The sequence below is a fragment of the Rhinatrema bivittatum genome, chromosome 12, assembly GCF_901001135.1.
Source record: "Rhinatrema bivittatum chromosome 12, aRhiBiv1.1, whole genome shotgun sequence".
Classification (NCBI taxonomy): domain Eukaryota; kingdom Metazoa; phylum Chordata; class Amphibia; order Gymnophiona; family Rhinatrematidae; genus Rhinatrema; species Rhinatrema bivittatum.
The window spans coordinates 74,796,336-74,823,604 of record NC_042626.1 but is presented as its reverse complement, the minus strand read 5'-3'; the positions used below and the strand labels follow the sequence as shown (position 1 = coordinate 74,823,604).

The 27,269-nt window shown below is 48.8% G+C and overlaps 1 protein-coding gene across 1 annotated transcript in view; it reads left to right on the top strand.

Annotated features, from left to right (window-relative positions):
- ERBB2 (erb-b2 receptor tyrosine kinase 2) overlaps positions 1-27,269 on the top strand; it is a 149,177-nt gene that overhangs the window by 94,570 nt on the left and 27,338 nt on the right. The window contains exons 13-23 of the mRNA XM_029573784.1: positions 14,231-14,363; positions 15,277-15,367; positions 15,532-15,689; positions 15,887-15,934; positions 18,271-18,409; positions 20,180-20,302; positions 20,391-20,489; positions 20,813-20,998; positions 21,267-21,422; positions 21,872-21,947; positions 22,036-22,182. Coding sequence (XP_029429644.1) covers positions 14,231-14,363; positions 15,277-15,367; positions 15,532-15,689; positions 15,887-15,934; positions 18,271-18,409; positions 20,180-20,302; positions 20,391-20,489; positions 20,813-20,998; positions 21,267-21,422; positions 21,872-21,947; positions 22,036-22,182 — 1,356 coding nt within the window. The remainder of the gene's footprint in view (positions 1-14,230; positions 14,364-15,276; positions 15,368-15,531; positions 15,690-15,886; positions 15,935-18,270; positions 18,410-20,179; positions 20,303-20,390; positions 20,490-20,812; positions 20,999-21,266; positions 21,423-21,871; positions 21,948-22,035; positions 22,183-27,269) is intronic.

Here is a 27,269-nt window from a genome sequence, read left to right as displayed (position 1 = left end):
AGATAACCCTTCAATTTGCGATCCTCAAGATCCTTTAAAGCCGCTGCTCCTGCCACAGGAATGGTTGTCCGCTTGGTAACTGCCAAAACGGACACATCCTTCTTAAGAAGTCTCAGCAGTTCAAAAACGTCTTCAGGCGTCCATTGCCCTGCTGACTTTGAGGCCCATCTCCGGGGTAGCCCACTCCTGGAACATCAGCTGTTTGACCATGGCATGCAAGGGGAATGTCTTAGCAAGCCTGCGCAAGCCCGCGAGAACAGGATCCACCTTGTCAGGGCTCGGCTCCGAGAGTGATTCCGCAATTTCTAGCTCCGTAAGGACATGAGAAATCAAAGGTGCCAATTTGTCACGCTGAAATAAGCATTCAACTTTAGGGTCATCCCCCTCCACCGAGGGTAATTGGGCAGGCCCGGCATCAAGGTCTGGGGTGTTGGGGGCAGATTGGGGTCCACCAGCCCCTCCCCCGGGTCCAGATCTTCCGAAGAGGCATCCTGGGTAACACCTCCTCCATCTGCTGGAGACAGAGAAATACTGAAGGGATGCAGCAGGTGGCACACCGGGTTAAGAGGCAGTGTCAGTGAAACTTTCTCTGTCTCCATCTGCTGGAAGGGAGACAAAACCCAGGTGTCTGGACTGATCTAGGTACGTACAGGGAATGTGAAATACGAAAAAAAAACCCCTGAAACTTGGAAAAAACGAAGTTAACTACGGGGAAAAATGAAGTACGAAATGATACAATATATAAAAACGATACACATCTTTATATATTAACATTAATCACCCCGATAAGGATCCCTTGTTTCACCTCAACCGGGCTTCTTCAGGGGAAGACACTGACTCGAACATTCAAATCTGCATTAAACAATATATAGGTAAGTAATCATATACCCTATTTTATTTTGTGTGATTAAACCTAATTTCCTAAAGTATTCACAAATAAATCTTACTTATATTTTCTCGACTTATCCACAATATTCTTGAAGATACACCTTAAAGCACTAACTTATAATTTGAGTCTTGTAACATTGATTTGTACCACTTTCTCACATCTCAGGATTAATGTGCCTTAAACCTAAAATAAATAAACCACAAAGGTCCAAAACAAATTATATCTAATCAAAATAAGACTAAAAAACATCAAAAATAACGGATAATTTTCAGACTCACCATTACCAATCATTTCGATCAAGAGTCATAAACACTTATGTTACCTTCATCAATGGCTGAACATTACCAGAGTATTCCTGTTAATTATATACCTGATTAATTAACTCACCTGTGCATAGCAACCAAGAATAGAATGACTGATTCTTTTGTTGTGGTCTTTGCATGTGGTTTTTGTTTTAATTTAGGAATGTTGACCTGTGCACCGCTTAAGGCCTCGGATTAAGGAGTTTATAAATAAATAAATGCACGAGGTAAGGATCATTTAAATATAACTGCAACTGGAACCGTATCCAGATAACAAAATTACATGGTTATAAAAAAGCTGACCATTCAATATCATTGTTTAACCCCCATAAGTGTAATAGTATTCCACATAAAAATAAAACGTTGTTCCCTGTACGTACCCGGATCAGTCCAGACTCCTGGGTTTTGCCTCCCAGGAGTCTGGACTGATCCGGGTACGTACAGTTTTGACTGAACTGCCCTATATCCCGAGGTGCCACCTGCAGTCTGAGACCAAAAAAAAGAGACAACTTTGAGAGTTAGCACCAGGGAGTAAGAAGTCTCAGCAGCCTCCCAGGGGGTAGTCTGGTCCTGGTGGGACCATCTCCCCTGGTATCTGAGGCTCTTGAGCAGGGGGTCGGTGGCCCTGTATGTGCTGTCCAGCCAGGGTGATACCGGGGAGCTCTGTTCGCTCATCCTGCATCGGGGGACCTTGGAGAGCTCGAGCCTGTTTGAGTAAAGTTTGTAAAAATAGAAATTCAAAAAAAAGGAGAGGTTTTCAGAAGGAAGGTAGGCTGCAGGGAGTGGGAACTCTCCTCATTTGCCTCGCTTTTTCTTCCGTCAGCTCTCTCTTCGCCTCCTCCGTCCCTGGTTGCCGCTGTCTAGGGGGCAGTACTGCTTCGGGGCTTGCCCTCATGCCGCGTGGTGGGGCCTGTGCCATGTGTGGGACCTGCATGGTGACCTGTGCACCCGGAGCCTCCCTGGGGGGGGGAGGGGAACCTCCGAGATGGCGTCAGGGTCCCGATCAAAGGCTCGCCGGGAGTCTGGGGGGGGCTCGCTCCAGCACAGAAGGGCTCAGAGGACCCGTTCCTGCTACGCGCGGGATCAGAGGCCATTTTGGTTGCCTTTGCAGCATCCGCGCGAGTCAACGAGGGGGAGGTGGATTTTCCTCCTTCCTTATCCCCGCAGGGGGGTGACAACGCCACAGATCAGCTGTCCTCGTCGGAGGGGGGCTCAGGCTCTTCCTCCTCGTTTAACTCCGACTTTGTTATTGCTGTACAAGGCTTTTAAAGCCAGAAAAGCAGCAAAAAGGAGTTTGATTAGGTCTTTCCCACCCCATGCGACCCCCCCCCCCCCCGGAAAGGGGGAGAGGCATGGCCCAGGACCCTTATTAAGCAGGGGACCGCCAGAAATAACAGTCCTTTGAGGTCACTGGCGTCTCAGCCAGCAGGGGATTCGTCTTCGAAAGAGGGGCCAGAGGAGGCTCGGGGTGGACCCCGATCAGACCCATCAAGATCTGGATCAGCCTTTGGCTGGGTCTCCGATGCTAGAGGAACAAGCGGACTACCCCAAGGTAGTCCGCTTGTTCCGGAAGGAAGAATTAGCCCTTCTTATTCCCGCAGTTCTCGAGGAGCTGGGCATAGAGGACGCCCCGGAGAGCATGGCGCTTGGTGCGGTGGACCCGGTTATGTTGGGGCTCCATGGGCCGCCAGATCTTTCCCTTTCCATTTTTCGGTCAGCACTGGGTGTGGGACACTCCAAGGGGGTTATAAAGTTATAACCCCCTTGTTCCATGTAAACCGATGTGATATGATACTGATCACGAATGCCGGTATAGAAAAGAGTTAAATAAATAAAATAAATACTGGCCTGAAGTTCAGCAGGGCAATGGACAAGTTATACCCTCTGCCGGAGGAGGCCCTAAAGGTCCCTAAGGTGGGTGCTGCGGTGTTAGCTGTTACTTAGACCAGTGGTTCTCAACCTTTTTTCTGTCTGATACACCTGACAGAAGGTTCTCACATGCGTGACACACTGAGCACGTGACCATCACGGGGCTAAATGTAAACATGCACTCTGCATCCACAGGAACCCCCTCGACCCCCAACAGTGGGTGCACAGCAGAACTAGGACATTCCCCGTTCAATTTACCATACAAAAAAAAGATATTTCTGGTGACATCTCAATAACAGCAACATCATAAACACTCTCTCCTACCAGGTGCAATAGCCGTCCTTATGAAAAAACAGTAATTTACCACCAATGCATGTTCTATGGAGAAAACACAACAAATAATATTTATTTATTTATTTATTTATTTAGGGTTTTTATATACCGACATTCTCGATATACATATCAAATCAAGTCGGTTTCCATATAACAAAACTGTCGCCGGTAAGGCGTTACATTAAACAATAGACAAAGTATTGAACAGAGACAAATGCCTACATGCTAGCAAAATACTTCACCTCGGTCACACACTTAGAATCAACCTTCACCAAGTACAGAAAGACCACAGATTACCAATATGGAAACAGAAACTGGAATGAAAAGCCACTCTGCATTCTGTGCAAAACAAAAATATAGCACCTATCAGACTTCCAGGATCTGAAATAATGTGCACAAAGTTACACCTGCGTTATGGAACTCAAACAGTAACAACCCTACCTATGAAAAGGAGGCACTGCAAAAATTACACCAGGCCCTGAACACCAATACACCTCCTATTAGGAAAAGAGAACAAGCCAAGCTGCTATAGATCCCTACCAAGAAACTACAAGCTCGCAGAACACCCTTAGCTGGGTCACATACGCAGAACACAGACAGACCCTCACCAAATACAGAATAAAGAGACCATAAAGCTTATGTTTTTGTTTTTGCACTGTTTTACTGCATACAGAGTTTGGCTTCTTGCTGTTTCCAGTTCAGTTTTTGACTCCACATTTCTATTTATACATTCCCCGAGAAATATAAAATAATTCTAAAACTAGAATATAATAAATGTTTCAAAACAACTAATAAATGGAACATCCAATCATTAAAAACTTTCAAAATTATTAAAAATTCTCCAAGCACCAATAAAATATTTCTAACAGCAGACACATCACATAATACCTAATAATTAAAATGGCAGTCAATCAAGAAAGATAAACTTAAAAAGGCACCTTTACTTACCCTCTCCAGTAACTCTCCTACTCCTTTCCCTGGTAGGCCAATAGCACATACCAGAAGCAGCAAGGGCTGCTGAAGCTCTGTCCTCACAGTCCTCTTCCTTAGGGCCCATGACTAGTCTCTCTCACACACACTCACACACCAGTGTCCTGCCTGACCAATCTCTCTCTCTCACACACACCAGTCACCTATAGAAACATAGAAATGACAGCAGAAGAAGACCAGTCGGCCCATCCAGTCTGCCCAGCAAGCTTCACACTTTTTTTCTCATACTTATCTATTTCTCTTAGCTCTTAGTAAGCTTAGGTTCTATTTCCCTTTCACCCCCACCATTAATGTAGAGAGCAGTGATGGAGCTGCATCCAAGTGAAATATCAAGCTTGATTAGTTGGATAAGTGGCAGCATAGCTCTCTGCCGTTGAAGCAGAGAGTAAGATATGCTGGATATGCGTGATATGCGTGAAGTATTAGTTTTTCTTCTCCCCTGCCGAGCTATGCTGGATATGTATTGAAAGTGAATTATGCCTTGAAGGTCACATTAACTATCAACAAATATTGCATAAGCCTAATAATTGATAATTGAATAAGCCTAATAATTGGTAATACCTATAGCCCATGAACCCACCCCTGTTTTTTTGTTTTGTTTTTTTTTAATTTGGAGATGGCAGCCCTCCATCCTTCCGCTCCGTGAAGGTGGAACACCAACCACTGGCCACTGGCATCCCGCTCCGTGAATGCCTCTGTGGCTACTGCTGCTCCGTGCAGTGTTTTGCTGCCTCCTCTTTATACGCATCCTCTAGACCTGATGGCTCCACAGTGTTTATCCCACACCCCTTTGAAGTCCTTCACAGTTTTGGACTTCACCACTTCCTCCGGAAGGGCATTCCAGGCACCCACCACTCTCTCCGTGAAGAAATACTTCATGACATTGGTTCTTAGTCTTCCTCCTTGGAGCCTCAGCTCGTGACCTCTGGTTCTGCTGATTTTTTTCTGACAGAAAAGGTTTGTCATTGTCTTTGGATCGTTAAAGTTTTTCAAGTATCTGAAAGTCTGAATCATATCACCCCTGCTCCTCCTTTCCTCCAGGGTGTACATATTTAGATTCTTCAATCTCTCCTCGTATGACATCCGATGAAGACCCTCCACCTTTCTGGTCGCCCTTCTCTGTACCGCTTCAATCTTGGCATTGAATCTCAGCTGCCATATCTCTCTCTCTCGCACACACACCCCCCAGTCACCTGCCTGACCAATCTCTCTCTCTCTCTCACACCAGTCACCTGCCTGACCAATATCTCTCTCTCACACACACCAGTCACCTGCCTGACCAATCTCTCTCTCACACCAGTCACCTGCCTGACCAATCTCTCTCTCTCTCTCACCAGTCACCTGCCTGACCAATCTCTCTCTCTCTCTCTCACCAGTCACCTGCCTGACCAATCTCTCTCTCTCACATACACCTGTGACTTTCCTGAGCAGTCTCTTGCTCTCACGCATTTCTCTTACTTACACACACATTCTTTCATACACTTCCACACATGCTGACTCACTCTCTGTCTCACTCACCCCCATCCACAGCACACATAGCAGCTAAGGTAGCTGGTATGCTGCTATTAAAAGCAGTGTCCTCCCCCGACCCTCGAGATGTGGTCTTCCCTGATGAGGGAAATGTACCAACTGGAATATGGGTCGATGTACAGGCGTTTCTCCCCCCGGAAGAAACGAGTTTTCGAGGAGATTTGGGGACGCTACTATAGATCATTATCTCCTCAAGTCAGGCAATTAGCGCCTTTGGGGAGCTCCTAGAGCCAGGACGCTTCTAACCCGGCTAGCCTACCATGGGGCACATACTAGATTCTGTGTTGGGCGCTACCTGGTCCTCATAACGCCCGGAGATTCTCTAGGGGAAGGGGGAGGGGGGCTGGGAGGGGGTTGGGGGGAATATTGAAAAGTTTATTTGGGTGCTTATGATATGTTGTTTTATTGATCTGTTGTTTTGTACAATGTGAGGTTTCACCCACTAAATATATTTTGGAAAAAAAAAAAAGCAGTGTCCTGACAGGCTGGAAACCAGCAGGAGTGACCTCCCCAGCCCCACAGCAATAAGAAGGCAGCACTCTGCTGTTTGCTTGTGCTGCGATCGATCGCGGCACAGAGCAATCAGCTGAGAATGTAATTTTATGCTTTTCTCCCCACCCCAACCTTTTTTTTTTTTTGCAGTTTGATTATTAATTTTATATTTTCTTGCTAGTGTCGCGCTGGTGAGAGAAGGGGAGTTCGGGGGAGGGGGGGCAGTGGTGCTGTGCTCCTTCTCCAGCAGCAGCATGCAGGCATGGCCTTTTCTTCTTCCCGAGTGCCCGATAAACATCACTTCCTCTTCCAGGCCACAGGGGCGGGAAGAAGAAAAGATCACGTTCTGTTGCTGGCTTCCACAAAACACTGCCTGCCGTTCCCGTCGGGGCTTGAATGTGCTGATAGCCCGGGCAGGAACGGCAGCAGTGTTCGTCTCGCTGAGGTGAAAGGGGGGGGAGGGAAGAGCAGCGGGTGCACGACACCGGTTGAGAACCACTGACTTAGAAAACGACCATTCCGGTGATCAGTACTAAGGCACTTCAGGATAGGAAGTTGGAGGCGCAGCTTAAGAGGATCTTCAAACTCTCTGCTCTGGGAGCGTGGGCTGCTATGTGTAGCAGCTATATTTTGAGAGCCGGGCTCCTCTGGGTTCAGAAGTTGCAGGCGGATACGTCCTTGTCTGCTTCGGAAGCTTTGCAAGCGGAGTGTCTGGAAGCGGTGGTGGCCTACAGCGCGGATGCGTTGTACAATCTGCTCAGAACCTCGGCCAGGTCCATGGTGTTGGCAGTTTCTGCTCGAAGGCTCCTCCGATTGAGGAATTGGTCGGCCAATGTGTCATCTAAAGCACAGCTGGGTTCCTTGCCTTTTAAGGACAAGTTGCTTTTTGGCAAGGACTTGGAGGACATGATTAAATCCCTGGGGGAGAACAAGGTGCACAAGTTGCCAGAGGATAAGCCAAAATCGAAGAGCTCCTTTCCTGCTTGGTCCCGGCTCTGAGGAAATCAGAAGTTTCGAACCTCCAGATTGTTGGGGTCTTCTTCAAGACAGGTCTCGGGCCAGCAGCAATCTTGGGGCCAGTCCTTTCGTGGCCGACGTCCTGGCAGAGACAATTCTTCCCAGGGATCGGGTGGACCCAAGTCTTCCCAATGAGGTAAGGCTGGCCCACTCCCCGGTTCCGGTAATAGGGAGCTGGCTGGCTCTCTTGTACGAGGAGTGGGCCAAAATCACATCGGACCAGTGGGTTCTAAGCATAATAGGTCAAGGCTACACTTTAGAATTTTCTTGGCCCCTCAAGGATCGTTTTCTGGTCTCCCCATGTTCATACGAGCGAAGAAAGATTGGCTGTGCAAGACATTGTTCGGCGCCTCTGCGAGCTAGGGGCCATTGTCCCAGTGCCCCCGGAGGAGCAAGGGGCAGGTCGTTACTCCATTTATTTCATAGTGCCCAAGAAGGAGGGCACTTCCAGCCCATACTCAACTTGAAAAAGGTCAACAAAGCTCTCAAGGTCCCTCAGTTCCATATGGAAACTCTTTGCTCCATCATTGCTTTGGTCCACAAGGGGGGATTCCTGGCGTCGCTGGACTTAACAGAAGCATACCTTCATATAGGAATTCGTCCTGACCACCAGAAGTACCTGAGGTTCATGATTCTGGAGGAGCATTTTCAGTTTTGCGCCCTTCCTTTCGGGTTAGCTACAGTGCTCAGGACCTTTGCCAAGGTGATGGTTGTAGTGGCTGCAGTGCTCTGGAAGGAGGGTATCTTGGTTCATCCTTACTTAGACGACTGGCTGATTTGGGTGAAGTCGGAGTCCTTCTGTTGGACAGCGGTGGATCGAGTCCTCCAGCTCCTGAGGTCATTGGAGTGGATAGTCAATCTGGCCAAGAGTCACCTTATCTCGGCCCAGACCTTAGAGTTCCAGGGGGGGAGGGGGGTGCTTTTCAACACCCGAGTGGGCAAGGTCTTTCTCACCGAAGAATGCATTACCAAATTGCAAGCACAAGTACATGTGCTGTTGGGGAAGCATTTTCCCAGAGTTTGGGATTATTTACAGGTCCTCGGCTGTCCAATGGCATCCACTTTGGAGATGGTTCCAAGGGCCTTTGCTCATATGAGACCTCTACAGTCCGCGTTACTATCCTGCTGGGATCCAGTCTCAGAGCAGTTTCAGCTACCACTTCTTCTCACAGAATCTGCGTGTTTCAGCCTTTTGTGGTGGCTCCTCCCAGCAAGTTGCACCGCGGGATGGACTTGGAGGTCCCTGCTTGGATAGTGGTAACCACGGATCCCAGCCTCTCTGGTTGGGGGGGGGCAGTCTGTCAGGAGCGATCTGTGCAGGGCCGGTGGTCGGGGAGGGAAGCCTCATGGTCTATCAACTGGCTGGAGACCAAAGTGGTGCGCCTGGCTCTGCAGGCTCTCCTCCCTCTGGTAAGGGGGAGATCTGTGAGGATTCTGTCAGACAATGCGATGACAATAGCCTACATAAACCGCCAAGGAGGTACCAAGAGCAGGGTGGTCGCATCGGAAGCCCGGGAACTCATCAGCTGGGCGGAACTGCACCTGCAGTGGATAGCAGCCTCCCACATCGCAGGCCTCGACATCATTCAGGCACATTTCCTGAGTTGTCACCAGCTGGATCCCAGGGAGTGGGAGTTGTCAGAGAACACATTTCTCCTTATTTGCCGTAGGTGGACCCAGCCATGCGTGGAGTTGATGGCGACTTTCCGGGGGGTGGAAGGGGTGGATGCCCTAGTCCTGCTGTGGCCTTTGGAGGTCCTTCTGTATGTCTTCCCGCTGTAGCCGCTCATCTGCAAAGTGTTGCGCCATATCGAGGCTCATTCGGGCAATATTCTCGTCACTCCAGAGTAGCCGAGGTGGCCGTGGTTCGTGGATCTGGTCAATCTGGCAATGGACGGGCCCCTGCGATTTCACTTCCTGCCGGATCTCCTGCGTCAAGGCCCCATTTGTTTTGAAGGAGCAGATCACTTTTGTCTAGCAGCCTGGCTTTTGAGAGGGAGCGATTGAGGAATAAGGGCTATTCAGAAGCAGTAACCACTACCCTCTTGCAGTCCAGGAAGACCTCTATCTCCCTGGCCTACGTCAGGGTGTGGGGAGGTTTTGAGTCTTGGTGTACGGCACATGAGGTTCAGCCTGTCCGGGCCTCAGTGGCGGATGTTTTGGCATTTTTGCAGGATGGTCTTACCAAAGGGTTGCCCTTTAATTCCCTGCAAGTGCAAGTGGTGGCTCTAGGTTGCTTGCATGGAAAGGTGCGAGGAGTCTCATTAGCAGCGTGCTCCGATGTGGCGCGTTTCCTTCGGGGAGTGAAGCACTTGCATCCATCCGTCCAGAATCCTTTTCCATCTTGGAACCTTAATGTTCTGCGGGCGATGTCTGTGCCCCCTTTTGAGCTTTTGAAGTGGGCAACGTTAAAGGATCTGACATTAAAAGTGGTTTTCCTGGTGGCCATATCTTCTGCTTGTTCGGTGTGGGAGCTTTAGGGTTTGTCGTGCAGGGAGCCCTTTTTACAGATCTCTGATTCGGCCTGTCTTTGAGTTCCCTCCTTCCTGCCTAAGGTGGTTTCCTCTTTTCATGTGAATCAGTCTGTGGAGCTTCCTTCCTTTCCAGGTTTGAAATCCTCCACTCCTCAGTCCAAAAATTGTGGAGGTTGGATGTGAAGTGGGCATTGTTGTGTTACGTGGAGATTACAAACAGCTTCCGCCTGTCGGATCATCTCTTTGGAGTAGCTCCAGAAGGGGGCAAAAGGCTTCTAGGGCCACTATTTCTCGCTGGTTGAAGGAGGCTATCAGCTCTGCATACATTGCTCAAGGTCAGCCGATTCCAGCCGGTCTTCAGGCTCATTCTGCTCAGCCTCAGGCGGCCTCCTGGGCTGAGTGTCAACAAGTTTCGCCACAAGAGATCTATCGTGCGGCTGCTTGGAAGTCATTGCACACTTTTGCTAGGCACTACCGTCTGGATGTCTAGGCTCCAGAGACCAGGAGGTTTGCGAGAGTGTGCTTCGAGCGGGACCCTCTATGTCCTAACCCACATAGGAAAGCTTTGTTACATCCCAGGAGTCTGGACTGATCCTGGTACGTACAGGGAAAGGAAAATTGATTCTTACCTGCTAATTTTCGTTCCTGTAGTACCATGGATCAGTCCAGAGTCCCGTCTAGTTTGGGGGAAAGGGGAGAGTCCGCTCATTTCAATTATTACTCATCGCTCTGAAGAGACGATCTAACAATAATTCAATTTTTGGTCCCACTCAGGGTTCTCATGTGGGCAAAGTTCTGAGTTTATAGGGTTTCATCTTCCCTCTGTTTGTTTAAAAAAAAAAAAGGGGTGGGGTTTTAGTATGTAGTTATGGTTTGCTATTTGCCTGGCTTGGGTACAGCACAATACTGATAGACTGCAGGTGACACCTCTGGATGTAGGGTAGTGTCAGTCAAAACTTCTCTGTCTCCATCTGCTGGAGGGGAGACAAAACCCAGGAGTCTAGACTGATCCATGGTATTACAGGAACAAACATGAGCAGGTAAGAACCAATTTTCCTTTCATACTGAAACAACTTAAAAGACATTACTGCGATTACTAGATTTTAACTTTTTTACTACAAAGAATTTCAGTTCCTCCACAAAGTGTGTTTTCTGTATCCAGTGGGCTGCTAAAGGAGCATTATGTTTTTGTGATCGTAAACAATTTTTATGTTCCTTTTTCGTTTCCTTTTTATGTTTCCTTTTTCGTTTGACCTATATATGTTAAACTGCACAGGCCCACCACTGCGTACACTACTCCCTTTGTTCTGCATGTAAATCAGCCAGGTAGAACATAAGTTGGCAAAAAGAAATGCACTTAATGTACAATCTGATCACAAACAGAGCACCCATCACAGGAAAACTGGCCTTTCTCTAATGACACCAGGGGGACACTCTCTCTCTATGTGTAGATAGACGAGACCTTAAATTTATTCTTCACATCACCGTAAATATGGGGTTCTCGCTAAAATGGAATAAAGATGATAAAGCATTTGGATATAATGCTCTTAATAGTTGTGGTAGTGTTGAATAAGGAATAGTACAAACTGTATGGGAAATAGATGCATGGTCAGTTTTAAGTAACAAATTTTGTCAGTTGGCGTAGCGAGCTTTCTTATAAGCGCATTTAACACATCCTTTTGAATACCTTGTCAAAAAATCTCTGAATAAGCTCAATAGACTGTGTCTTATATTCAATTACAGATGAACAGAGTCAGTGAAACTGTAGAAACTGAACAAATGGTTAGTCCTGGGGGAATTCTGCGCTACTGCGGAGCACAGAATTTGCGCAGAAAATAGCAGAGAAGACCCTGCATGCCGCAAACAGAGTGTGTCCTGCGTGTGTTGCAGGACGTGCTCAGTTTACGGCGAAGATGAAGGCCCCGGCGCGCCGTTCACTGCGAAGATGGAAGGCCCCCGTGTGCCGCGAATGGAGTGTGCTCCGCTCGCGGCAAAGATGGAAGGCCCCAGTGACAGAGAATGTATGTGGGTGAGAGAGAGCAAGGGAGGTAAGAGAGCGGGGGGATGCTTGAGTGTGGGTTTCAGAGAGAGGGAGCCTATATGAGGGGATGGAAGGGTGAGAGAGAGCATGGGAGGTAAGAGGGGGGTGGGGAGGGTGAGAGAGAGAGCAGGAGGGTGACAGAGCATGGTTGGTAAGAGGGGGGTGGGGAGGGTGAGAGAGAGCGGGAGGGTGTGAGAGAGAGCATGGGAGGTAAGAGAGGGTGAGTGGGGGGATGCTTGAGTGTGGGTTTCAGAGAGAGGGAGCCTATATGAGGAGATTGTGAAGGAGTGTGTATGTGTGTGAGAGATTGGAAGCTCGTGTGTATGAAAAAGGGATTGTGTGTATGTGAGGGTGCTAGCCTGTGTGAAGGGATTGTGTATGTGTGAGACAGAGCCTGTGTGAAGGGGTGCATGAGAGAGAGACATAGGTAGCCTTTGTGAGGATGTACGTGTGAGAGAGAAAGGGAGCTTGTGTGGGTGTGTTTGCAAGAGAGAGGGTCCTGTATGAGGGGATGTGTGTGTGCGAGAGGGTGAGGGAGCCTGTATGAGGGTGTGTGTATGTGTATTAGAGAGAGGGAGCATGTGTGTGAGAGAGGGAGGGACAGAGGGAGCCTGTGTGAGGGGATGTGTGTGTGTGTGCGAGAGGGTGAGGGAGCCTGTTTGAGGGTGCGTGTATGTGTATTAGAGAGAGGGAGCATGTGTGTGAGAGAGGGAGGGACAAAGGGAACCTGTGTGAGGGGCAGTACTGAGAACGGGGTCAAACTCTGGGACTGGCAATAGAGTGGAAGGGGTTGATCCTAGAGGTGGAGGGGAGAGATACTGGCAGGTGGAGGAGTTGGGGCCTGAAAGGGCAAAGTGGCCAGGGGAGTAGCGGAGTAGGGAGAGCGAGTGGAAGGAACACTCTTACAGTGAATTTCTAGGGAAATTCTGCTCAAAATATTTAAAATTCTGCATCTTTAAGTAATAACATTTTTCTGTACTAATTTAAAATGTAATTACTTAAAGACTGTCATGTAAATTGTGTTATTTTGACCAGTATAAAGTTTGTAGAATTTTAAGTTTTTGTGCGCAGAATTCCCCCAGGAGTAAATGGTGTATTATCTTCAATGATTGCAGATGGAAACTTGCATAATGAAGAAGATTGTTCCTGTCTGTTGGTTTCCTAAAGACTGACGTATTAACACTGTCTTGATCTTTATATACCCTAATATCCAAAAATAATATGGTATACTGATGAGATTGTACTCTGAATTCTAAATTAGGATCTAAAGCATTAATCCATTGTTTAACTTATGCCAGTTTATCATCTTCATCAGACCACAACCAAAACAGATAGTCAATGAATCGTTTCCAAAATATATCTGATGAAAAAAAATGATGCATAAGTGAACTATCTTTCAAAGCGTACAACATAAAGGTACGCCATCAGTTGTACCATGGGAGATCCCATTGGGATACCTTTTACCTAAAATAACTGTGTGTTAATGTAAGTTTACAAATTTCCCCTATCTTCTGAAATCCCCATCTCTTCAATCTTCTCTTACGCACCCTCATGGGGGATATTTGTATACAAAGACGCAATATCTGGTATCACTGAAAGCCGCGTGGCCTCCATACATGGTATATCTTGTAAGGCAGTGATGAAATGAATAGAATCTTTTTACTTATGACTCGATTTTAGGAATCAATGGCTGAAGTAGATTATCAATAAACTTTGCCAATGGTTCCAAAATAGAGCCAATGCTCGAAACTATTGGGCAGCCGAGGGAGAGGGGGATCTCTAATGATTTATGTATCTTAGGTACTAAGTAGAAATATGGGATAACTGGATGCAGTTCAAACAAAAAATGTAATTCCTTAGACGTGCTGAATGATTTGCAAATCATAAATTCTGTAGCTGGCAGATAATTGTGAGATATTTGATGGGTAAAACTCTTTGTGAAGTTTTGGTCATTTGTATGCATACATAAATTGATATCTGTATTTTGATTATAAAGCATCAGTGTTGAAATCTGGTTGTGCACTGATTGTTAAAAATACTAAAAATAGTTAATTTCACATTGTGAAACTTGTTTATGATTTGTACAGATATTGTAGAGCCATATTCTCTCATCATATATCGTTTTAGAGGATGGAGGTAGGCTTCATCCGCAGTGTGTGAGGTTAGGGATGGAAGGAAGGAGTGAGACTTTTCCAGTGACAGATCTGATTGTTTTACTCAGGTTTTTGAGGTAGACGTTTGTGGAATACCTTGACCTGTATCTTTAACTGCAGTGATTTTCTGCTTCCCGTAGTGAGCGAAGGTCTGGTCTGTTTTTACTTGTGTGCCCACGGTCAGTGCTGGGGCCTGGGACCCACCCAATGTGTTAAATGTGACCGTTACCTGCGAGGACAGGAGTGTGTCGAGTCCTGCAATGTCCTGGAAGGGTAAGGCTCTGGGGGGCCCCACCACAAACCCGCTTATAACCCTGATAGTGTCATACTTTCTGCACAAACTCCAAAATGCTGGGGGTGCAAAAATCCTTTCATTTACATGGAAGCGCATCCCCTCTGGGCACTAATGTTGACGCTTTGAAGTTCAGGAATCTTTCTGTATTTTATTTGTCCTCATCTTTCTCATATCAGGGGTCCCCCATATTAAGAGGATTCACATGTGAAGGAGACCTTCAGACCTACAATTCCCCCAGTCCTAGGAGAATTGCTGTGGGGAGGGGTCCCCAACAAGAGATCACCAAAGAGAATGTAATGGGTTGCCCTGAGATGTTTCATTACACGAGGCTCTGAGGGTCTGTCTGGCCCACCATACACTGGGCGCCCCATATTCTGCCCTCATTTAATGTTCATATCCTGCATATTCCAGAAAGCAACATCTATTCAAAGTGGATTACATAAAGCACAGAAAAGATAAAATACATAAGCAAATACACCTTCAACTAACAATATGGTAAAAAATAAAAAAATCAGTCAACATCAATAATAACCTCTAGAGCAGGCGTGGCCAACTCCAGTCCTCGAGTGCCACAAACTGTCCAGGTTTTCAGGATATCCACAATGAAGATGCAAATCTATCATGCATACTCTGTGTGGATATCCTGAAAACCTGGACTGTTTGTGGCTTTCAAGGACCGGAGTTGGCCACCCCTGCTGTATAGACTTCTAAAATAACTCACATAACTTAACAAAAGGCTAAGATAAAAGCACACTAAGAATACATACAGTGCTTAACTGGAGGGCGGAGATGGGAGACCACCCCTAATCTCACTTCCCAGCCAGCAGGAAGCGGCAGTGGGAGAGGATATGACAACAGATCCAGTCCAGTGTCTAACTTTACCTCTTGTAGGGACGTGCGGGAGCATGTGAATGGAAGCAGATGCATACCCTGTCACCCTGAGTGTCTTCCCCAGAACAGCACAGAAACCTGCTTGGGACCGGTGAGGAGGCTGGCGAGGGGCAGTTTCTATATGGGGAACAGGAGGGGCAGAGTATGCGTGAAGGGTAATTGACACTGAGTGAGACTGTAACTGGCAGGGGGGCAATGTGTATACCTGGCATACTGCAGGACAACTTCTTAAAGTTTTCTCTGGTGCTGGCACAGGGGGCAGAAGAATGCAGAGCATGTGCACACTACAAGGATGCCTCTCTCTGCGTGGAGAAGTGCCCGAGCGGGGTGAAAGGGGATTCATTTGTGCCCATTTGGAAGTACGCAGATGACGAGGGTATCTGCCAGCTGTGCCCAACAAACTGCACACATTCGTAAGCAGTAATGACTTTTTTATTATCTTGAAGGCCTTGGAATGAGAGCTTAACACTGTCACCCATGCAGTAATACTTATCCAGGTGACAAGATATGGGCAGAGGCACATGATGCATCTGCAAAGCACTCACTCTCTATTTTTCCTCTTCCTCTTTATTTGCACATTCATATTGTGAGTTTTGATTCTCTGTTACAGGTGTACACTTCAAAATGAAGATGGCTGCCCCATTGATCAAAAACCCAGGTACACACACAGACCTGCTCTGCAGCACCCCAATCTGCCTTCCAGTGCTCAAACCACCCTCGCCTCATTCCACATAAGCACACAGCTCTGCCAATACACCCCACACCTGCCCTGCATCATCCCCTGCTATTCCAGTTCTGAGACCCTCACACACAGCTCTGCCAATGCACCTCACTCCTGCCCTGCTACACTCCCTACTGAGACCCCCACACACAGCTCTGTTAATGCACCTCACTCCTGCCCTGCTGCACCCTCTGCTGTTCCAGTACTGAGACCCCCACACACAGCTCTGCCAATGCACCTCACTCCTGCCCTGCTGGCACTCTCTGCGATTCCAGTACTGAGACCCCCACACACAGCTCTGCCAATGCACCCCACACCTGCCCTGCATCATCCCCTGCTATTCCAGTACTGAGACCCTCACACACAGCTCTGCCAATGCACCTCACTCCTGCCCTGCTGCACCCCTTCTATTCCAGTACTGAGACCCTCACACACAGCTCTGCCAATACACCCCACACCTGCCATGCACCATCCCCTGCTATTCCAGTACTGAGACCCTCACACACAGCTCTGCCAATACACCCCACACCTGCCATGCATCATCATCTGCTATTCCAGTACTGAGACCCTCACACACAGCTCTGCCAATGCATCTCAGTCCTGCCCTGCAGCATCCCCTGCTATTCCAGTACTGAGACCCTCACACACAGCTCTGCCAATGCACCTCACTCCTGCCCTGCAGCATCATCTGCTATTCCAGTTCTGAGACCCCCACACCCAGCTCTGCCAGTACACCCACACCTGCCCTGCATCACCCCTGCTATTCCAGTACTGAGACCCTCACACACAGCTCTGCCAATGCACCTCACTCCTGCCCTGCAGCATCATCTGCTATTCCAGTTCTGAGACCCTCACACACAGCTCTGCCAGTACACCCACACCTGCCCTGCATCACCCCTGCTATTCCAGTACTGAGACCCTCGCAAACAGCTCTGCCAATGCACCTCACTCTGCCCTGCATCATCCCCTGCTATTCCAGTACTGAGATCCCCACACACAGCTCTGCCAGTGCACCCCACGCCTGCCCTGCATCATCCCCTACTATTCCAGTACTGAGACCCTCACACACAGCTCTGCCAATGCACCTCACTCCTGCCCTGCAGCATCATCTGCTATTCCAGTTCTGAGACCCTCACACACAGCTCTGCCATTGCACTTCACTCCTGCCCTGCTGCACCCTCTGCTATTCCAGTACTGAGACCCTCACACACAGCTCTGCCATTGCACCTCACTCCTGCCCTGCTGCACCCTCTGCTATTCCAGTACTGAGACCCCCACACACACAGCTCTGCCAGTACACCCCACGCCTGCCCTGCATCATCCCCTGCTATTCCAGTACTGAGACCTTCGCACACACACATACACAGCCCTGCCAATGCACCTCACTCTGCCCTGCAGTTCCCTCTGCTATTCCAGTACTGAGACCCTCACACACCGCTCTGCCAATACAGCCCACACCTGTCCTGAAGCACCCCTGCTATTCCAGTACTGAGACCCTCACACACCCACACAGCCCTGCCAATGCACCTCATTCCTGCCCTGCTACACTCCCTGCTATTCCAGTACCGAGACCCTCACACACAGCTCTGCCAATGCACCTCATTCCTGCCCTGCTACACTCCCTGCTATTCCAGTACTGAGAACGTCACACACAGCTCTGCCAATGCACTTCACTATGCCCTGCAGCAGCCTCCTGCTATTCCACTACTGAAAGTTTTATGCTAGAAACCACAGACTAGTTAACTGACCCCAGGCAGATTTAAGTGGTTATGAAGCTAACACTTTAGCACCCGTCTCACCTTTCTATAAGCATTTGGGGATCTATCTTTTAAATATACTCGCTGCCTTCATACAGCCCTTCCTTTTGTACTCTGGGGTTAGGCAGCTAAGTTGCCTCTTCACTGCCGCTTCCCACCCCAACCTGGGGAGTGCCTCCAGGATCACCTACTTTTTGAGCAGCTAAACTTAGTCACCCAAGGGTCTGAAGGCAGGTGACTGGACCCAGTCTCCTCCACTGACTGGGATGAAGAAGCAGTGTCCTGGTCCTGCATGTTCCTCCCAGGGCTCTCTAGCAGGCACAACACTAGGTGAGGAAGAAACAGAACCAGAGGTCCCAAATTGCAGCGGAAAGAGCCAAGGCTTGCCCGTCCATTTCTTCCATCTCGTGCATGCAGTCGCCATCTTATTATGGGATAGATTCTCTCTCTCTCTGCCCTGGATGGATGGTTTTGTTCTACATTGGATTCTTCCTTTCTTGCCTCTTCTCTTTGCAGCCAGGTGACGTCTGTTATAGCAGGCGTGGTTGGCGCTCTGCTGTTGCTAGTTGTAATCTTCCTTGTGGTCTTTTGCATCAATCGAAGGAAGCAGCTGGAGAGGAAGCAGACCTTGCGGCGCCTCCTGCAGGAGCATGAGGTAATAACCACTGCAATTTCTCCAGCCTTTGAAATCCAGGCCTCCCCCCCCCCCCCCCCCCAAACTGCAGGGGCCTCAATAGTCTGCAGAGGCTCTAGGACCCATCTACAGTCAGATTCCTATTTTGCTAGAGGCTCAGGCTACAGATGAAAACTCTGTCCCACTCTTGGTGAAGCTGTGCCACATTGCCTCAGATATCCCAACAACCTTCTGGGTGTTTCACCCTGGACTAGTACATATTAGAGATGTGAATCGTGTCCTCGATCGTCTTAACGATCGATTTCGGCTGGGAGGGGGAGGGAATCGTATTGTTGCCGTTTGGGGGGGTAAAATATCGTGAAAAATCGTGAAAAATCGTAAAAAAATCGAAAAAAACGTAAAATCGCAAAACCGGCACATTAAAACCCCCTAAAACCCACCCCCGACCCTTTAAATTAAATCCCCCACCCTCCCGAACCCCCCCCCAAATGACTTAAATAACCTGCGGGTCCAGCGGCGGTCCGGAACGGCAGCGGTCCGGAACGGGCTCCTGCTACTGAATCTTGTTGTCTTCAGCCGGCGCCATTTTCCAAAATGGCGCCGAAAAATGGCGGCGGCCATAGACAAACACGATTGGACGGCAGGAGGTCCTTCCGGACCCCCGCTGGACTTTTGGCAAGTCTTGTGGGGGTCAGGAGGCCCCCCCCAAGCTGGCCAAAAGTTCCTGGAGGTCCAGCGGGGGTCAGGGAGCGATTTCCCGCCGCGAATCGTTTTCGTACGGAAAATGGCGCCGGCAGGAGATCGACTGCAGGAGGTCGTTCAGCGAGGCGCCGGAACCCTCGCTGAACGACCTCCTGCAGTCTATCTCCTGCCGGCGCCATTTTCCGTACGAAAACGATTCGCGGCGGGAAATCGCTCCCTGACCCCCGCTGGACCTCCAGGAACTTTTGGCCAGCTTGGGGGGGGCCTCCTGACCCCCACAAGACTTGCCAAAAGTCCAGCGGGGGTCCGGAAGGACCTCCTGCTGTCCAATCGTGTTCGTCTATGGCCGCCGCCATTTTTCGACGCCATTTTGGAAAATGGGCGCCGGCTGAAGACAACAAGATTCAGTAGCAGGAGCCCGTTCCGGACCGCTACCGTTCCGGACCGCCGCTGGACCCGCAGGTTATTTAAGTCATTTGGGGGGGGGTTCGGGAGGGTGGGGGATTTAATTTAAAGGGTCGGGGGTGGGTTTTAGGGGGTTTTAGTGTGCCGGCTCACGATTCTAACGATTTATAACGATAAATCGTTAGAATCTCTATTGTATTGTGTTCCATAACGGTTTAAGACGATATTAAAATTATCGGACGATAATTTTAATCGTCCTAAAACGATTCACATCCCTAGTACATATCATCTCTAGACTGATCTACTGTCCTATGTGTGCCCAACCACTGTAGTTCACATCTCTTGACACTAGAGGGCAGCTTATGACAGTGCCAGCCACACCCCCTCTTGGGTGTAACCTAATCACTTGAGAAACACTTTTCCTGCTGCCTCATAGACGTGAGCTCTGTTTTGCCATTATGTGCCAACCAAGTGCATTCTGAGATTTATCACCCTATGGTACTATTACCATCTTGCTGGTGACTTGGTAGAATCTGAACAGGACTACAAATATAGCCCAGGAGGGGGGAAGTTCATCCCCAGAGCTGTATAGTAAGCAGAAGATGCCAGGTGGGGGGAGTCTGGGAATTTTTCTTGCTCGGGTATTGCAGGACTCTATCTCCCTCTCTGTCTTGCCATCTGCAGCTGGTGGAGCCCCTAACCCCCAGCGGGGTCCTTCCCAACCAAGCACAGATGAAAATTCTGAAGGAGACAGAGCTTAAGAAAATGAAAATTTTGGGATCTGGGGCCTTCGGCACTGTGTACAAGGTGAGGAGTTCAGAGAGAATTTGGGTTGCAGCTCACAAACCTTTTAATTGCCACCTTCTGACCCTATTGGATATTGCTTTATCTTCAGGGCATCTGGATCCCAGATGGAGAAAATGTGAAAATCCAGGTGGCCATCAAAGTTCTGCGAGAGAACACATCTCCAAAAGCCAACAAGGAAATCCTTGATGTGAGTAGAGATGCCATGTGGTCAGCAAGATGGCTTCTTGCTGGGCCTCTTTGTCCAGTGCCAAAATCCAAAGAGCCAGGCTTCTGGAGCGGGACAAACCATGCAACACTTCTTATGCTTGTTTATCTATTGATCACAAGCTAGACTGGCAAACTGTTTTGGGAGTGTTAGTATTAGCTGGCTTCTGGCAGGGCATTGTGATGTGTATTGGTGAGCATTTCTAACTCTTGCCGTCAAGTATCTCCAGATAAAGAGGTGTATGTTCTCAAGGAGCTCCTGTATTCTCTCCCCCTCATCCCATCTCCAATCGTTTCTCTAAACAGGAAGCATATGTCATGGCAGGGGTGGTCAGCCCATATGTCTGTCGGTTACTGGGGATCTGCTTGACCTCCACGGTACAGTTGGTCACTCAGCTTATGACCTATGGCTGCTTGCTGGATTATGTTCGTGAGAACAAGGATCGCCTTGGTTCCCAGGACCTGCTTAACTGGTGTGTGCAGATCGCAAAGGTAGGAGGATGGTCAGAGACCCAGTATTACTGCATAGTGGGGAGGAGGTGAGGAGAAACGGGCAGAGCACTGTGGGGGGACCCAATGAGGCAAAGTAGGAACAAACAGGGGCCAGGAACTGACTAATGCAGAGAAAAGGGTGATAGGAAGCAGGGACAGTGGATATGGGCAGGTTGGGGAGAGCTTCAGTAATGACGAGCAGAGCAAGAGAGATAACATCCTGACAAAGTGGTCGAGAGGTTAAAGCAGATCTTTGGGCAAATCCTAGGGGATGAATTACCTGGAAGATGTCCGCTTAGTACATCGAGACCTGGCTGCCCGGAATGTTCTTGTAAAAAGCCCAAACCACGTGAAGATCACAGATTTTGGGCTGGCGCGTCTCCTAGACATTGATGAAACGGAGTATCATGCAGACGGAGGGAAGGTAAAGAAGCAAACAGATCAAGAATATGTTAATGTGCAAGGGAAGCTTTTACTGCTGCTGCCTGTGCTGTACCTGTTTGGTGTGTGTGTGTGTGTGTGTGGTTTGCCCTGCCATTGCCCATGCTGGGGGCAGGGATGCAGTATGTATGGATGAAGCTTGCCCTATTGCTGCCCCTGCTGGGGATAGGAGTGCATTATGTTTGGATGAAGTTTGCTCTGCTACTGCCTGTGCTGACCTGTTTGGTGGGACAGTGTGTGTAGTATGCCCTGCAGTTGCCCGTGCTTGGGGGGATGCAGTAAGTATGGATGAAGATTGTCCTGCCACTACCTGTGCTATACCTGTTCTCTGCTGGAGCGCTGTGTGCATTGATGCTTATTGCAATAGGTCAGGGATGTTTTCTGTATTCTTTGATGTATTTTTGTTATTGCTCAGTTCTTTTCCTCTCCCAGGTCCCCATTAAGTGGATGGCACTGGAGTCCATTCTACACCGCAGATTCACACATCAGAGCGACGTGTGGAGTTATGGTCTGTGGGGGTTCTGGGGGGAGGGATGTTGTTCCATTTGGAGAAAGGCTTTGCCTAAGTCCTCGTGTTGATACCTCCCTCTTCCTAGGTGTGACAGTCTGGGAGCTGATGACCTTCGGTGCAAAGCCGTATGATGGGATCCCTGCCCGAGATATCCCTGACCTGCTGGAGAAAGGAGAGCGGCTCCCCCAACCTCCCATCTGTACCATTGATGTCTACATGATCATGGTGAAATGTATGTGAAGACATTTCTTATTTCTGGAGGAGGGAAAAATGTCTGCCTGCTGCTCAGTTCATCATATTCTCTCACTGTACACTCAGTAGTATAAGAAGAAAGGGAGGCCTAGTGGTTAGAGCAACAGGCTGAGAACCAAGGAAGCCAGGGTTCAAATCGGCTTCTCCTACAGATGCTGCTTATGACTTTGTAAAAGTCACTTTCCTTCTACAAGGAAGACCTTGTGAGACTGGAAAATTGGGCATCCAAATGGCAGTTGAAATTTAATGTGGATAAGTGCAAGGTGATGCATACAGGGAAAAATAACCCATGCTAAGTTCCATATTAGGTGCTACCACCCAAGAAAGAGATCTAGGCGTCATAGTGGATAACACATTGAAATCGTCGGTTCTGTGTGCTGCGGCAGTCAAAAAATTTCTTCATATGCATAATCCTTATAGTAAATTATATTAGTCTATATTGTTTGTTACCGAATAGTACTGGCACCACCTATGTAAATTATGATCCATATTCTCTTTGATATTGGTGCACTATTGTAAACCGTTATGATGGTAAATAACTTAATGACGGTATATAAAAACTCTTAAATAAATAAATAAAATAAATAAAAAGCAAACAGAATGTTGGGAATTATTAGAAAGGGAATGGTGAATAAAACAGAAAATGTCATAATGCCTCTGTATCGCTCCATGGTGAGACTGCACCTTGAATACTGTGTACAATTCTGGTCTCTGCATCTAAAAAAGGATATAGCTGCAATTGAGAAGGTACAGAGAAAAGAAGGGTGACCAAAATGATAAAGGGAATGGAACAGCTCCCCTATGAGGAAAGACTAAAGAGGTTAGGACTTTTCAGCTTGGAGAAGAGACTGCTGAGGGGGGATATGATAGAGGTGTTTAAAATCATGAGAGGTCTAGAACGGGTAGATGTGAATCGATTATTTACACTTTCAGATAATAGAAAGACTAGGGAGCACTCCATGAAGTTAGCATGTGGCACATTTAAAACTAATCTGAGAAAGTTCTTTTTCACTCAACGCACAATTAAGCTCTGGAATTTGTTGCCAGAGGATGTGGTTAGTGCAGATAGTGTAGCTGTGTTTTAAAAAAGGATTGGATAAGTTCTTGGAGGAGAAGTCCATTAATTACGTTGACTTAGAAAATAGCCACTGCTATTACTAGCAACGGTAACATGGAATAGACTTAGTTTTTGGGTACTTGCCAGGTTCTTATGGCCTGGATTGGCCACTGTTGGAAACAGGATGCTGGGCTTGATGGACCCTTGGTCTGACCCAGTATGGCATGTTCTTATGTTCTTATGTTCTTACGTACCCAGATCAGACTCCTGGGTTTTGCCTCCCCTCCAGCAGATGGAGTCAGAGAAAGTTTTACTGACATGGCCACTTAAGACGAGGTGCCTCCTGCAGTCCCTCATTATTTCTCTGACTCCAGCAGATGGTGGAGGTGCAAAGCCTGCAGTCTGTCAAGAAAAAAAAAAATCAGAAAGGGCACAAAGGCTTCCGACTGTGCCTACCAGAAGGTTGTTAGACCCTGGTGGGGTGATCCCTTCTGGTGTGTGAGGCTTGAGAGCAGAGGGTCAGGGACCCTGTGTTGCTCAGATCCCTGGCCAGACAGGGCTGATATCTGGGGGTCCTAGATCACGCGCCCTGTGGGATCTTCACAGCCTGTTGCCTCTTCAGGAGCCGCCTGCTGCTGCTTTTTTCTCCTTTGTCTGTTAACATTTGTTAAAGTTGCCAACAAAAAAAAAAAAAAAGGAATTACAGTGAGAAGTTTGTTTCTTTCTTTGGGGGCAGTGTGTTTTTGCCTTTCTTCGGCCCCGTCTTCTGGTAGCTTTTATTTCTTCTCTACCCTGCCTCCTTCAGCCTCTCTCCCATACGCTGCTCAACTGGGGGGGTGGGGCCTGGTTTCGCTTGTGGATGCTGCGTGGGGCGGCCTGTTCTTTTTGCGGGGACGAGCAGTCGCATCTTTCCCGCACCGGCCTTTGCTCCCGATGCCTCCCCAGGGGGGAGGGGTCGTCGGGGAACACTGCAGGCAACACAGTCTCCAATGTTTTGGAAAGTGCCCTTCAGCGCTGCCAGCCTCGGAGGATTCGTTCCTGCTAATCACGGGAACGGTGGCAATATTGTCTTCATTTCGGTTGGCAGCACAGGTCATGGAGGGGAGCCCCAGGCCTCCGAGGGAGGTCGTCAGCGGACTGGGGGCCCTCCTGGCAGCAATGAGAACCCCGGGGATCATTCGGACTTGTCTTCCTCATTTTCTTCTGAATTTGTGCTCCTGCTCCATAAGGCCTTTAAAGCCAGGAAGGCTGTGCGTCGGGGTGCGTCCACAGAAGCGCCAGGGCGGCCCATCAAAACGTCCAGGACTTCCGCGGTCACGGGAGCCTCCAGGGTCTGGTAGCTCCTGAGGGAGCTGTGGTGCCCGCGGATTCTTCTTCGACCGCCTCTGAGACTAAAGGGGCCCAGGGAGCGGATTCCCAGGACTCCGGGCCTGGTGTCGGTCTGCTGGATCCGGATCTGTCCCTTTTACAGTATACGTCCCTCGAGATGATGACCCTAAGGTGGTCCGTTTATTCCATAAGGAGGAGCTGAGCCCACTTATTACAGGGGTGTTGGAGTAGTTGGGCATTGAAGTCCCACCCCAGGATTCCAATCTGGGGGCATTGGACCCGGTCATGGTTGGCCTCAGGTTCCTGCAAAGTCCTTTCCGTTCTATAGTTTGGTCAGTGCTCTTCTATTCCGGGAGTGGAATACTCTGGATACCGGTTTGAAGGTCAGCAGGGCAATGGACATATTGTATCCACTGCCCAAGGCGGCGCTCGACCTGCTCAAGGTTCCCAAGGTGGATGTCGCAGTTTCTTTTTTTCCATTTACAACTTTTTTATTGGTATGAAACATGAACAATATGGAACAACAGTCATAAAGAATACAAAGTACAAACAAATGTCGCAGTTTCTGCGGTCACCAAGACCACCAAAATTCCTGTCACTAGAGCAGCGGCTTTAAAGGATCTTCAGGATAGAAAACTGGAGGTACACCTCAAGAAGATCTTTGAAGTTTCCATGCTCGGCACTCTAGCCACCATGTGTGGTAGTTTCATGCTGTGAGCTGGTCTTCGCTGGATTCATCAGCTGCAAGGCGACAAGTCTTTATCGGAGGCTGAGGCCCTCCAGGCAGAACGGCTGGAGGTAGTTGTGGCGTACAGTGCTGATGCCTTATATGACCTCCTCAGGACCTCTTCTCGGACTATGATGTCTGTGGTGTCGGCCAGTCACCTCCTCTGGTTGAGAAATTGGTCGGCTGATGTTTCCTCCAAGGCGCAGTTGGGATCTTTGCTTTTTAAGGGAAAGTTACTCTTTGGCAAGGATCTTGAGAAAATGATCAAGTCTCTGGGGAAGAATAAGGTTCATAAGTTGCCTGAGGACAGCCCGAAAGGCAAGACTTTCCCATCTTCTCATTCTCGCTTCAAGGAAAATCAAAGATTCCGGGGGCCCAGACCCTCTGGTCCAGCTCCGAGACAAGTTTCCGCTCGACAACCATCTCGGTCTGTCCTTTTGAGATCATAGACCTGGCAGGGATGGATCTTCCCAGGGAGACAGTGGTGCCAAGTCCTCTCAATGAGGCGAAGCTGGTCTACTCTTCAGTGCCGCGGATAGGAGGACGCCTATCTCTCTTTTACAAGGACTGGACCAAGATCACGACGGACCAGTGGGTCTTTAAGTGTGATAAGGCACGGATTGCTCAGCCACTCAGAGGCCGATTTCTCGTGTCCCCCTGCTCATATCAGTTCACAGAACTCACGGTGAGGACCACAGTCAGCCATGTGTGTCAGCTGGGAGCCATTTTCCCCATCCCAGACAATCAATGATCTGGACGCTACTCCATTTACTTCATCGTTCCAAAGAAGGAAGGCAAGTTCCGACCAATCCTTGACTTAAAGAAGGTGAACGTGGCGCTGAAGGTTCTGCGGTTCCGGATGGAGATGCTGTGATCCGTAATTGCGGCAGTCCACAAAGGGGAGTTTCTGGCCTCTCTGGATTTGACAGAGGCTTACCTACACATCGGAATTAGATCGGATCACTAACGATATTTGAGGTTTATGATTCACTTTCAGTTCTGCGCTGTCCCTTTCGGTCTAGCTACTGCGCCCAGGACTTTCACCAAGGTGATGGTCATGGTCGTTGCATCTCTCCAAAAGGAGGGTGTTCTAGGTCATCCCTATCTGGATGACTGGTTGATCCGAGTGAAGTTAGAATCCCTGTGCCGGATGGCAGTGGATTTGGTCCTCTGTTGTCTCCGATCGCTAGGGTGGATCGCCAATTTAGCCAAGAGTCATCTGGTTCCTTCCCAGAGTCTGGAATTCCTGGAGGTGCTTTTTGACAAAAAGTCGGGAAGAGTATTCCATACCGAGCAGCGCATTGCCAAGCTTCAAACTCAGGTTCAGGAGTTGTTAGCCGAACAGGTTCCCAGAGTCTGGGATTATTTACAAGTGCTTGGGTCTATGGCTTCTATCTTGGAGTTGGTACCCTGGGCTTTTGCTCACATGATGCCTCTGCAATCAGCCTTAGTGTCTCTCTGGGACCCAGTGTCTGAGTGTTATCTGCTACCTCTCCTTCTACCAGAGCCTGTATGGTTCAGTCTCTCATGGTGGCTCCGCTGGGACGTTGAGTCGCAGCATGGACCTCGATGTTCCAATCTGGACGGTCGTTACTACCGATGCCAGTCTATTCGGCTGGGGAGCGGTATGTCAGCATCAGTTGGTACAAGGCCGTTGGTCCCTGGAGGAGGCTTCCTGGTCCATCAATTGGCTATAGACCAGGGCGGTATGTCTGGCCCTGCTAGCGTTTCTCCCCTTGGTGAAGGGCCGTTTGGTGAGGATCTTATCTGACAATGCGACAGCGGTGGCCTATATCAACTGCCAGGGAGGCACCAAGCGTCATTCCGTAGCTCAGGAGGCTAGGGTTCTGGTGGAGTGGGCAGAACAGCATCTGGAACGTCTGGCAGCCTCACACATGTGCAAGTGGATTTTCTAAGTTGCCAGCAGCTGGATCCCCGGGGAGTGGAGCTGTCC